We start from the raw sequence: 13,665 nt of genomic DNA, 5'->3' as shown, positions 1-13,665 counted from the left end.
CATAAGTTGTCAAAGCATCAAGACTATACCCTTTTTCTTTGGGCAGTAGTGTGATGTGTCTTGGCCACTGATTAACCCAGGCATTAATTTTGTAGAACTATAAACATTAAAATATGAGGTTCTCAACTTTTTCTGTTCCTGCACACCTAAGAGATACAAGGTATTCATATTAGTGACTACAGCTGGGAATCAGAATCTTGAAGGAGAAGTGTTGGTATGATTTAAAGAGAAAAATAGATGATGTGATAACCCTTCCCCAGCTTTTCCTCTAGGAGTCACTGGAGTAGATTTAGATGATGACCAAGGTTCTTCTAGTTCTAAAATTCTATTATGCTTTCTCTACTCTTCTTTTCATTCCACATACCTCCTTGCTTCTCCGTAATGATAGGGCCCAATTTTCCCTAAGGGAGAGGATGACTACGGAACTGTTATTCTTACTTTGTCTTATGTGCAAGAACGACATATATATATATGGCGGGAGGTTGGGGGAGAGATAAGGTCTTGCTGTCACCCTGGCTAGAGTGCAGTGGTATCATCATAGCTCACTGGGGCCTCCAACTCTTGGGTTCAAGGGAACCTCTTGCCTAAGCCTCCTGAGTAGCTGGGACTACAGGTGCACCTGCCACTATGCCTGCGTAACTTTTAAAATGTTTTGTAGAGATGCAGTCTTTCTATGTTGCTCAGGCTGTTTTCAGACTCCTGGCCTCATGATCCTCCCGCCTCAGCTCCCCAGAATCCTGGGATTACAGGCAGGGGCCACTGCACCCAGCCCTGATATCCTTTATTTAGATGGGCAGTAAGATAAGTTTAAAGTAAAAACTGGGAATTCATTTGCTGGTATGTTTGGGGAAAATATTCTAGAATAGGAACATTTCAAATTTCCCTTTTTCAAACCAAATTAAGGGAAAAAATCCCCTGAAAATAAATTTTTAAATATTCAAATAGTATTTAAAACTTTTATGGTAGAAATCAGGTTTCTACCTTACTTCCTTAATTAAAGTATATAGTATATACTCCAGTATACACCAGAAACTGGAATTTGTTGAGTATTCTAATTGTTTCTTTCGGTCTGGGAGGCTTAAATTGTTAGATTTAATTAAATTATATATAAAATATATGTAGACTATGGAAGATATTTGAATTTTATCTAAAACAACAATAATGTGATATAAAAATATCTGAGATTTATTGTTAGACAAAATCACAGGTACTTTTATGTAATCTGTTGCATACATCATAAGTGTAGAAAATACTAAACTTCAGTTAGAGGTTAGTGAAAATAAAGACGTAACTCTTTTCCCATTGTTCACAGAAGCCCTAGTCTACAATTATTTTTGTTACCCCAGGCACATTCAAGGAAGCCAGAATCCTCAGCGTCTCAAGAGATTTAGTCTTTGAGGAAAGTGGAGCTTAGTCTTTTCTGGTTTTAGCTCTTAGTGCTTTTCAAACCTTTAAAATAAGCAAGTGGTTGACTGTTAAATGATGATTGTCAATATCTCTTGCATTAGGAACTTGGCTTATTGCCACTAACTTTATTTCAGATTACTAAGGAAATTGATATTTATGAAAGCCAATTTAGTCAGTGTATCTTAAAGTCAAACTAGAACATATCTGCTAGTAGTAATAAGTGCTTTATTTATGTCTTAACTTTGAGCTGCTATAGCCATAAATTTTTTTTGTTGTCGTTAAAATGTTCCTTTGTCATTAAAAATATAACTCATGTCACAGCCCTGAATCATCCTTGTACTTTGTGAAACTATTCCTTGGTCAAATTTGTGTGATTACTATTTTTTTAATTTACTTTGTATTGTGGCAAAGTATATACAATACAGAATTTACCATTTTAACTGTGTTTAAGTGTACAAGTCAGTGGCATTAATTACATTCACAATGTTGTACACCCATTACCACTGTCTGTTTCCATAACTCCTCATCACCCCAAACAGAAATGCTGTATTCTTCAAGCAATAACATTCCATACCCTACTCCACCCAGCCCCTAGTATCCTCTAATCTACTTTCCATCTCCGTAAATTTGCCCTTTCTCAACATTTTATATAAATTGAGTCATATATTTATCTTTTTGTGTCTGGTTTGTTTTCCTTAGCATAATGTTTTCAAGGTTCATCCATGTTGTCACATGTGTCAGAATTTCATTCCTTTTTATAGGTGAATAATTTTCCGTTGTATGTATATATTACATTTTGTTGATTCATTCATCTGTAGAAGTATACCTGGTAACCTTTTGGCTATTGTGAATAATTTTGCCATAAACTTGGTGGTAAAGTATCTGTTTGAGTCCCTGTTTTCAATTATTTTGGAAGTATAATTAGGAGTGGAATTGCTGATGGTAATTGTATTTAACTTTGTGAGGAATGTGATCATTCTTTACACTAGTTCATTCTATTTTTTATTATCTTCACATTAATATTTCTTAAGTTTTTTTAATTTTTTGCTTATTTCCTTGGTTGACTTTTGTTGCGGATTTTAAAGAAATTATTTGTTTTGATCATTCATTTTTTTCTTTTCTTTTCAATTGTTTGTTTTTCAGACCTGAGTCAGAACTCCATCACAGGGGAACACAGCCAACTGTTAGGTATAGTATTACTGTGGGGATTGACTCTATCCAAAGTCACCCTTAACTCGTTTATCCTAACAGACATTACTCCCTTCTCTGATTCTATTTTCTGTCCCCTCCTTTTCTGCTTCCCACCCACCAACTTTTTTCCTGCGGTTTCTATTCCCAACTTGGTAAGTTTTAGGAAACTACTTCCATAATTGATTACTAAGACTCAGTTAAATTAAAAAGTAATTTTGCATGGTCTATGGTTAAAAAAAATCTAAGAACTAGAATTTTTTAAAGATAATTTGGAAAAGAAAGTATTATAATACCTGATAATATCTCTGACTTTGCAGCTAATTTTCCCTTTTTATTACTTTTCTTGGCCTTTTGATCACCTTTTTAATTATTGAAAGTACTTCATAAACAGCGTGTCCTCAAGCAGTCCTTAGAATTTAGTGTTCCAGTTCCTTATCTATGAAACAAGTTATGGAAATGAATTTACTTCCTCTGGGTATCACTTCTTTAAAGTAAGTGTGTAATTTGACAAGAATATCTCTTTTTTTTGAGACAGTGTCTCGCTCTGTCACCAGGCTGGAGTGCAGTGGTGCGATCTCAGCTCACTGCAACCTCCACCTCCCAAGTTCAAGCAATTCTTCTGCCTCAGCCTCCCAAGTAGCTGGGATTACAAGCGCGTACCACCACGCCCAGCCAATTTTTGTATTTTTAGTAGAGACAGGGTTTTACCATGTTGGAACCAGGATGGTCTCCATCTCCTGACCTCTTGGTCCGCCCGCCTTGGCCTCCCAAAGCGCTGGGATTACAGGCGTGAGCCACTGCGCCCAGCCTTGACAAGAATTTCACAAGACCTCAGGACTGATAAATTTTCAAAATATAAAAAGAAACATACTCTGATGAGGCATTCAGCTCAAACAAAAGGTCTATATATATACAAAGAAAGTAAAAGTATCTCCTCCTGGTACCACCTCACTTCCACGTCTTAAAAGTACTTGCTGTTGATAGTTTTTTGGGAATTCTAGAAATTTTTTATTATAAATTTTTATATTATATACTACTATCTTTTCCTTTTTATATCAATGATGTTATAGTAAATGGACTGTTCTATTATGCAGACCACTTCTTTTTACTTAACATTTTACCTTGGACATCTTAGTACATAAAGATCTGCTTCATTCCTTTGTGATGGAAGACTATTTCATTGTGCACCTGCACTATAATTTTATTCAACCAGTTTCCTACTCATGAGCATTTATTTCCAGGTGTGTTACTGTTGTGAGTTATGTTGCAATGAATATCTTATCCTTATATCCTGCAGTCTTTTTTTTGTGTGTGTGAGACCGAGTCTCGCTCCGTCGCCCAGGCTGGAGTGCAGTGGCACGATCTTGGCTCGTCGCAAGCCCTGCCTCCCGGGTTCACGCCATTCTCCTGTCTCAGCCTCCCAAGTAGCTGGGACTACAGGTGCCCACCACCACACCTGGCTAATTTTTTGTATTATCCTGCAGTCTTAATGCCAATATATTTGTAGGGTAAATTCCTATCAGTGGAATTCCTTACTCAAAAAATATATACATTTTTTAAAAGATACACCAGCTTAAACTCTCACAAGTATGGAGTAATGCTTGACTCCCTATGATAATAATAAACAGATATTATTAATCTTAAAATAGTTTATTTAGCTAATAGGTAAAAATAGCATCTCTCGTTTTTTATTTATACTTCCTTCAGCATAAGTGAGATAAGTAATTTTTGGTGTATTATTTAGTATGTTAACACGTGTGTGTGTGTGTGTGTGTGTGTGTGTGTATGCTTTGATTTGAGGCTTATTTTGATCACTGCTGAACTTTTAGCTGTAATATGTGTAAAGCAGCTGTGGAAAAATAAGCTATCAAAAAGTCCAAAGTAGGGAAAGTAAAAACTTCAGAGGATTAGTTGAAGAAACTGGGATACTCCTTTTTCATTCTTTCTACATTAAAGACTTAGAATAGTCCTTGAGTTAATGAGAAGAGTTTATGAGACCATAGCCCTCATTCCTTTAGTGAGTTTATGTGCTGAAACAGTACCTGACATCCTAGACACTCAGTATATATTTGTTGAGTAAATGGTTTGACATAAATATACAAATCTGATTACTAAGGTCCTGGCTGTGTGATGTCAGAGGCGGTCTTTTTTTTTTTTTTTTTTTGAGACAGAGTCTTGATCTGTCGCCCAGGCTGAAGTGTAATGGCACCATCTTGGCTCACTGCAACTTCTGCCTCTCGGATTCAAGCAGTTCTCTGGCCTCAGCCTCCCGAGTAGCTGGGACTATAGGCGCATGTCACCATACCCGGCTAATTTTCGTATTTTTAGTAGAGACAAGGTTTTACCATGTTGGTCAGGCTGGTCTCAAACTCCCGACCTCAGGTGATCCACCCACTGTGGCCTCTCAAAGTGCTGGGATTACAGGCATGAGCCACCACTCCTGGCTACTTTTTAATACTTTTATATTGGATAGTTTCTATATGTTGCTCAAAATTAGTCTTCTGTATATAAAAATTTTATATTTGGATCAGGAATTATTAAGCTTTCACTGAAAAATTTTGCCAGACTATGAAAAGAACATCTTTCCTCTAAACTATGAAAGTGCTTCTGTCTCTGATACATACATGACAGGCAGAGATGTTTGAGAATAGTTCATTATCATCAGGAATACATGTACAATGGAGGCAGCTTAGCTAATGAAGTGGACAGTCAAAAGTTGATACAGTTCCAGGATTACTAAGCTGGATTTTGTTCCCAGTTAACCACCTGCAGTAAAGGATACCTGGGGAACTATAGGTAAAAAGAAGTAACTTTGATTGTGAAGGAAGAGTTATCTTAGTCATTATAAGCCAAAAAATTCTAATAGTATTTGCAAAGAGACTACTTCAAACATTCATCTCATTTGGCAGCCTACAGTTGCATTCAAGTTTTGGCCAACCTGAGGATTTATCCAGTCTTCTAGCCAAATTATCAGGTATGTCCATCCTGCCAGCCTGAGTTCTCTCTCCTAGATTCATGGGGTCAGATCATATTTTCCTTTTTTCTCATGCTCTGAAGAACTATCATCTTCTGTCTTAAGTATCTGTGTTTTAGCTATAGCCTTAAAATCTTTAAAAGTCTGGTTCATTAAAAGATATTCATGAGTTTGCAAAAGAGTGAAAGGTTTTTTTGTTGTATTTTCTAACCATCTCATAAGTTACTCAGAAAAGACATCATAAGCTTGAATGAAAATCTTCCAGCTGGGTGCAGTGGTTCACCATGCCTATAATCCCAGCACTTTTGGGAGGCCAAGGCAAGTGGATCGCAAGGTCAGGAGTTCGAGACCAGCCTGGCCAAGATGGTGAAACCCCGTCTCTACTAAAAATTTAAAAAATTGGCTGGGAATGGTGGTGGGTGCCTGTAATCCCAGCTACTTAGGAGGCTTAGGCAGGAGAATCGCTTGAACCAGGAGGTGGAGGTTGCAGTGAGCCGAGATCGCACCACTGCACTCCAGCCTGGGCGGCAGAGTGAGACTGTCTCAAACAAAAAAAAAAAAGAAAAGAAAATCTCCCAGCTCTCCCTAAAAACCTTGTTTAGGTTAATTTGGCCTGGTAGGTGAAAAACTGGTTCAGTTGCCTTGCCTGCTTAATTGAATTTGTAATAACATCTTTCAGACCTTTGCTGTTGAATTGGATATATAAAAGCCCTTTCCAGTCCTTCTAAATGTTTTTACTGTCAACAAGGCACAGTTATTTTAATGTATCTACTGTTCCCACTGACTCATCAAGTATCTTGCAAAACTCAAGATCAGGCTGAGGAGATATATGGGAGGGTGAAACTGCTATTGTAATAACGAATCAAGCTGTACACCTGTGATTGGTGAACTTTTCCGTGTGTGTGTGTGTGTGTGTGTGTGTGTGTGTAGCTTTCCACTTAAAAATTTTTTTAGAAAGCTAGTAAGCAAACAAGCCATGGGTCCTGGCATTATTAAAAGTTTTATTAGGCATCCAAGGAAAAATAATTCCAGTCTTCTGCAGTCAGTCTCTCATAAGGAATAGAAAACCAAGTAACCACTACCTCAGTTTTGAGGCTTTTGCAACCTTGATAACCAAAACTTAAGAATGGCAATATGAGATTTTAAAAAAAGTATAGGCCAACCTTACTTAGGAATATATCTACAATCCTGAACAAAATATTTGCAATCTGAATCAAGCAACATATTTTTTTAAATTACCCCCATGATCATCAAGTTGAGTTTCTGCTAGATATCCATGGTTGGTTTAATGTTGAAAGTTAATTTATATAATTCATTATATTAACAAATTAAAATAAAAATATCGTATAATAATCTTAATAGATGTTGAAAAAGCATTTGATTTCAAATATACCTGATATGGTTTGGCTGTGTCCCCACCCAAATCTCATCTTGACGTGTAATTCCCATAATCCCCACATTTTGTGAGAGGTAACTGGATCATGGGGGCGGTTTCCTCTATGTTGTTCTTATAATTGTGAGTGAGTCTCACAAGAGCTGATGGTTTTATAAGCATCACACATTTCCCCTCCTTGTACTCATTCTCTCTCCTGCCGCCCTTTGAAGAGGGGCCTTCCACCATGATTATAAGTTTCCCGAGGATTCCCCAGCCATGCTGAACTTTGAGTCAGTTAAACCTCTTTTCTCTCTCTTTTTTTTTGTTTTCGTTTTTTGTTTTGTTTTTTGAGACAGAGTCTTGCTCTGTCACCCAGACTGGAGTAAAGTGGCATGATCTCGGCGTACTGCAACCGCAGTCTCCCAGGTTCAAGTGATTTTCCTTCCTCAGCCTCCCAAGTAACTGGGATTACAGGCACCCACCACCACACCTGGCTAATTTTTGTATTTTCAGTGGAGATGGGGTTTCCCCATGTTGGCCAGTCTAGTCTCAAACTCTGAGCCTCAGGTGATCCACCTGCCTCATCCTCCCAAAGTGCTGGGATTAGAGGTGTGAGCCACTGTGCTCAGCCAAACCTCTTTTCTTTATAAATTACACAGTTTTGGGTATCTCTTCATAGCAGCATGAGAAAGGACTAATACAGTAAAAACCCAATATTTAAGTTTATGAATTCATAATGTTAATTTAAAAAACTAGCCAGGCACAATGGCTCATGTCTGTAGTCCCAGCACTTCAGGAGGCTGAGGAGGGAGGTAGGAGGATTGCTTGAGGCCAGGGGTTCAAGAGGAGACTGGGCAACATTGCAAGAACCCATCTCTACAAAGAAGCAAAAAATAATTAACTAGGCATGGTGGCACACACCTATAGTCCTAGCTACTCTGGAGGCTACAGTAAGCTGTGATAGTGCCACTGCACTCCTCCAGCCTGGGCAACAGAGTGATACCCTGTCTCTAAAAGAAAACAAAACAAAACCCACAACTAATTGGTCACCATTGGAGCATTTAGTGAACCAATTATTCTGAGAACCAGTCAGTAAAGGGAAAGAATTATTTGTCCTGTTTTTAACTGAACCACTTGGTAATCAAATAGTAGATTAAAGGCAATGTCTCTTTATATAGAGGTATTCCAGCTAATAAATGAAGGAACAATAATAGAATGAGAATATTACCATTTAGTAGCCTCTCATAAATTAATGGAACTAGGCATTACTCATCAACAATTGCTAATATCTCAAAAGGAAAGACAACCAGATGACAATGACGTGTACCTCCTGGCAGACCATAAAACCACTGTGAAGCAGTTTTCCTCCCTACCCTCCTAGAAGTACTGAATGTGATTAAGCTTTTAGATTCAACTACCAATTTATAGGAATTACAAAAAAAAAAAAAAAAAAAAGAACATGTTAAACAGCATCACATGGATGCCATCATCAAAACCCAGACCATCACAAACTCTCCAGGACAAATGACATGGTTTCCTTAACAAATCAATGGCAAGACAAAGTATAAAATCAAAAACATTATAGCATTTGGGATAACCTTTCAGATTTTTCAGATTCACATAGTCACATAGTACAAACCCAAACCTGTGCCAAGGGAAATTAAGTATACTTACTGCTCTCTTGCCTAGCTCAGACCAGCAAAGGCCATTTGGCAAGATTAGGAAGCTAAAGGAGTAACTTGAGATTTATCTGGGGCCCAAATTATAGTATAAGTGGTAATTGACAAATGCAACATTATGGAAGTAATAACATCACAACAAGAAAGTGTTTATAAAGAGTAAGACCTTTGGTTTACCTTTTTTCTGTTTACAAAAAAAAAGTATGCCATAAAAAACAGAAATCTGAAATCTTTAGTAGAACCATCCTATCAGTTTTCATTTGAATTATGCAGTGAAACACCAGTAAGTTTCCCAAAAATATCAGCATTATTTAGATAGTAAAATGAGAAAAAAGAAGCATAATAGTGTCTGGGCGTGGTGGCTCCTGCCTGTAATCCCAGCAGTTGGGGAGGCTGAAGCGGGTGGATCACCTGAGGTCAGGAGTCCGAGACCAGCCTGGCCAACATGGCAAAACTGAAAATGCAAGAAAAATTTGTCTACTAAAAATACAAAAAAATTAGCCAGGCATGGTGGCAGGTGCCTATAATTCCAGTTACTCAGGAGGCTGAGGTAGGAGAATTGCTTGAACCCGGGAGGCAGAGGTCACAGTGTGCTGAGATTGTGCCACTGCACTGCAGCCTGGGTGACAGAGCAAGACCTTGTCTCACACACACACACAAAAAAGAAACATAATAGTAGTCTGATAGGTGATATAATGCAAACCATTACTGAGGCCAGTCTCAGTGGGGATCCTTCAAAGGACTCATCTTAGGATTCTGAATAATCCTAAAAGAGCCCTGGAATATGGATTTGGTTCTTAGTTCCTGCAGAGTAAAGATTATTTGCTATTCAGAAACTAGAAGTTCCATTCCATCTGGTATTTCGTGGGGTCACAAGAGTGACCTAAAGTTTTGAAGGCTGAACTGTGAAGCAGCATGGTTTGCCACCAAGATATTCAAGCCAAAAATTAATCCATGCCTTTCAATATAACCACTTCTAATTTCATGCCTTTTGGTATAACCACACTTGATGAAAGCTTCATTTCTTCCCTTGGAAAACATTGACCTTTCATGACTGTTCCACAAGCCATGATTGACCAGGAACTCTATGGGAGCCTCCCATTGCACAGCACTACCACAAGTAGACCATGAGTAGGACGATACTGGAGGCATCATTGGTCTCATAAAATGTAGACAAAAATATCCAGGGATATTCTTCTACCTTTCTAAAAAAGGTAAGCAAGCAAATGGAGGGTGGGCCAGAAACAGCCAGGATCCAGACTGTCTGATGATAATAATAAATTGAATTGTCATAAAAGTTACAGTGATTTCACCTGAAACTTGAGACTAGAGAGGTCCAAACATAGAGGTGCCAGGGATGTAGCAAGGGGAGCCAGAGCTGCTAGGAAGTGGCTTGGACAGCAGGTAGCAGAATGGAACAGGATTGTCTCATGCCAGATTTTTATAAGAGCATCATTGTTACTGAATAGCAGAGAGGTAATATGTTGAACTCTTACTCCCATAACCCTCAAGAGAAATGACATGGTCCTGAGACTGGGATACAAAATTCTATTAAATGTTTAAATCAGTAAAGGATGTAGTTAGGAAGAGGAGCAAACTCCTCAGGAATAAAAGACTGTTTAAAAAGAAGGAAAATAAATGGAACTTACAGAAAAGAAAAAAGATAGATAGATAGATAGATAGATAGATAGATAGATAGATAGATAGATAGATACAAAAAAGTTAAAACAGTAGCTTAGTAATAGGTAAATAGTGTAAACAAAAAAAACTACACCTAGATACATCTTAATGAAACTGCAGAATATCTAAGAAAAGATCTTGTAAGCAGCCACAAAGGACAGTTCATCAAAGGAACAACAGAATGACAGAAGAATTCTCAATACCAAAACACAAAGCCACAAACACAAGCCAGAAAACAAATAAGTATACACAAAATTTTTGTAGAGACAGGGTCTCACAATGTTGCTCATGCTAGTCTCACTCAAACTCCTGCCCTCAAGCAGTCCTCCTGCCGTGGCCTCCCAAAGTACTGAGATTACAGGAGAGAGCCACTGCGCTCAGCCTGGAGACATCTCTGACAGTCGCTGCTGGAGGTGCTACTGGCATCTAATGAGTAGAGGCCAGGGATGCTCTTAAATATTCTACAGTGCACAGGACAGTCCTCCACAATAAGTAATTATTTGCTGCAAAATTCCATAGTGCTGAGTTTGAGAAACCTAAAGGAATTCTAAGGAATATACCTCAAGAAAGAATAAAATGATCCTAGAAGACTAGTTGTCTGAAATGTAAGAAAGAGTAGTGAATAAATGAACTAGTAAACTTGTACATCAACCCAAATCAGTGTTGTCTCTATAAAACAACTCTAATATCTTATTTATGGAGGTTTTTTTTTTTAAAAAAAGAGACTACTGGAAACGTTGGACACCAATATTAGGTAAGTCAGGAGGAGAAAGTTGGAATTGAAGTATTAGAAAGTCTTTGTGTTGTTCAGGAGGATGTCAAGCAATTGTTTAAACTTATTTAACAATTTAAGTAAAATATGTAGTAAAATTTCAAGGGTCATTGCTAAAAGAACAGAAATAGAGGATGGAAACTAGAGGGGAAAATGGCATTAGGGAAAAACAAACCAGAAAATCCAAAGAGTGGGAGAGACAGAGACAGAGGATGAGAATGAATCATAGAGAAAGAACAAGTAAAAAGATGTTAGAACCCTGTCTAAATATATTAATCACTGAGGTTGATGGGCTGAACTTGGCAGTTCAAAAGACAGATTGTCAGACTTTAGAAAATCCATCCCAAACAAATAGATGATAAACTGTGTTGTTTAAAATGCCAGTAAATTTGGAGGTAATTTGGTAAGCAAAATAATAATAACTAAACAATAGATGTATGTTTAAAATTGTTGTGCCAGCCAGGCCCAGTGACTCACGCCTCTAATCCCAGCTCTTTGGGAGGTTGAGGCAGGCCGATGGCTTGAGCCCAGGAATACGAAGCAACATGGCAAACTCTCATCTCTACAAAAAGAATCCAAAACTTAGCTATTGATGGTGGCATGAGCCTGTAGTCCTAGCTACTTGGGAGACTGAGGTGGGAGGATCTCTTGGGCCCAGGAGGTCGAGGCTGCAGTGAGTCGTGATCGCACCACTGTACTCCAGACTGGGCATAAGAGTGAGACCCTGTCTCAAAAGCTAATAATAATGATAAATAAAATTGTCATACCTTCCTGGTGGATTAAACCTTTTGTTATTATGTGGTTACCTTCTAATTCCTAATAAAATTTTTCTCTTACAAATTTATCTGATATTAATAAAATTATATCAGCTTTCTTTTGGTTAGTATTTGCTTGATGTATCTCTTAATGTTTTCTTAATGTTCAGCTTTTGTATGCCCTTATATCTCTTATGAATAGTTTATGTCTAGATTTTATTGTTTAATCCAGTCTCTTTGTCTTAGTTTATTTATATTACTGGTATTATTGATATACTTGGACCATTGTGCCATCCTAAATTATTTGTCCCACTTTTTCTGCTTCTTTATAATCTCTTCTTTAAAAAAAAAAAAAAAAAGTTATCTATATTACCCCTGCTTCCCAAATGAACATTTGCACACTCTCACATTACTCTCTCCTTTGCCCCAACCACATCATGTTGTTTCAATCAGAAAAGGAGGGACTATTCAATAAATGGATTTGGAAGAACTATCCATTAACTAACTTATGTGGTCTGGATCCTTTCTGTGTTTCTAAATATGCTCTCCTTTCCTCACTCTCCTTTAGCTATATTGTCCTTTCTGCTTTATGAATTCACTAAAATTGTTTCTGCTTTACGATCTTTTAAAATTGCTATTTTCCCTCTGCCTGAAATGTAGGCTTTTCCTTACTGTCCTATGCCAGGAGTGTGCTGCAGCCAGCTCATACCAGCTCACAAGAGCCAGTTATGCGAATCTCTTCCCAAAACCAGGTTCATCGTTTTCACATTAGTAGTTTGAAAATGGCCATGCGTGAGTATTTATACCACAGAAATTGTCAAGTACTGTAAGTCAGGGGTTTGTTTTAACTCTTTAGAGGCTGCTTATCAGCACACCAATGATCTTATATGAAGTCATCATTCCCCTCCCTAGTCATAGTCTCTCCCAGTACATATTTGATCTTCTTCCTTGAACTTATCACTTCTTGAAATTCTTTTTGGGTTTTTTTGTTTGTTTTTATTTTGTCGTTTTTTTATTGCTGCTGCTGTTGTTTTTACTTACTTTCTGTCTTCTGTAACTTCAGTATATGCATAGTGAAGGCAGGGTCTTTAACTGCCATGTCCACTGCTATACCCCTAGGACCCAGAACAGTACCTAGTACATCCAAGGAATTTAATAAATATTAGTTGAATAAATGAATTACTCAAAAGTGCTGGTAATTTTAAGCTGTACTCTCTAGAATTTTCTGGAGCCATTAGGAAGAGGAAAATAATTACATTTTTCTTTCTTTTTATAACTTTTTGTTACTGAAAATATCAAAGGTACACAAAAGTAGAATAGCATAATGAACTTTTCTGAATGCATCACCCAGCTTCATCAGTGTTACAAATCTGTTTTCAAGATCCTACCTAATTTTTCCCTAAATTGTTTTAAAGAAAATTCCAGACATCATATGATTTTACTTGCCCTTTTTAAAAAAATAAGCGATATATTTTCGCTTACTTTTTGTTTTAAAAATGCCTTTTTACCTTTGATTTGTTGAGTCAGGATCCTAACAATGTTCATTTGCAACTAGTTGATATGTTTTTTAAGTCTCTTTTATCTATAAAAGTTCACCTTTTAAGTTTATGCTATTTATTTGCTGAAGAAGTCAGATCATCTTGTAAAATTTCTCATATTCTGAATTTGGTGATTAGATCCTTCTAATGTTTAACATGTTCCTCCTTTGTGTTTTCTTTGAACTGATAGATTTCGAAGCTTGATTAGATTCAACTTCCATTCTTTTGGCAAGAATACATCATAGCTTGTACAGTGTATTTTTCATTGTATTACAGGAGATTGTGTTGTCCTAC

At 37.3% G+C, this 13,665-nt stretch overlaps 1 protein-coding gene across 3 annotated transcripts in view; it reads left to right on the top strand.

Moving 5' to 3' along the window:
- SLC12A6 (solute carrier family 12 member 6) overlaps positions 1-13,665 on the top strand; it is a 104,078-nt gene that overhangs the window by 54,818 nt on the left and 35,595 nt on the right. For 2 of the 3 annotated variants that reach the window (XM_008017141.3, XM_008017143.3), the window contains exon 2: positions 2,551-2,595. The exons of the other annotated variant lie outside the window; for it this stretch is intronic. In XM_008017141.3, coding sequence (XP_008015332.1) covers positions 2,551-2,595 — 45 coding nt within the window. The remainder of the gene's footprint in view (positions 1-2,550; positions 2,596-13,665) is intronic. 3 annotated transcript variants of the gene reach the window in all.

Source organism: Chlorocebus sabaeus, chromosome 26 (assembly GCF_047675955.1).
Source record: "Chlorocebus sabaeus isolate Y175 chromosome 26, mChlSab1.0.hap1, whole genome shotgun sequence".
NCBI lineage: Eukaryota > Metazoa > Chordata > Mammalia > Primates > Cercopithecidae > Chlorocebus > Chlorocebus sabaeus.
The sequence above is the reverse complement of the archived record's forward strand: the minus strand, read 5'-3'. Positions and strand labels throughout refer to the sequence as shown.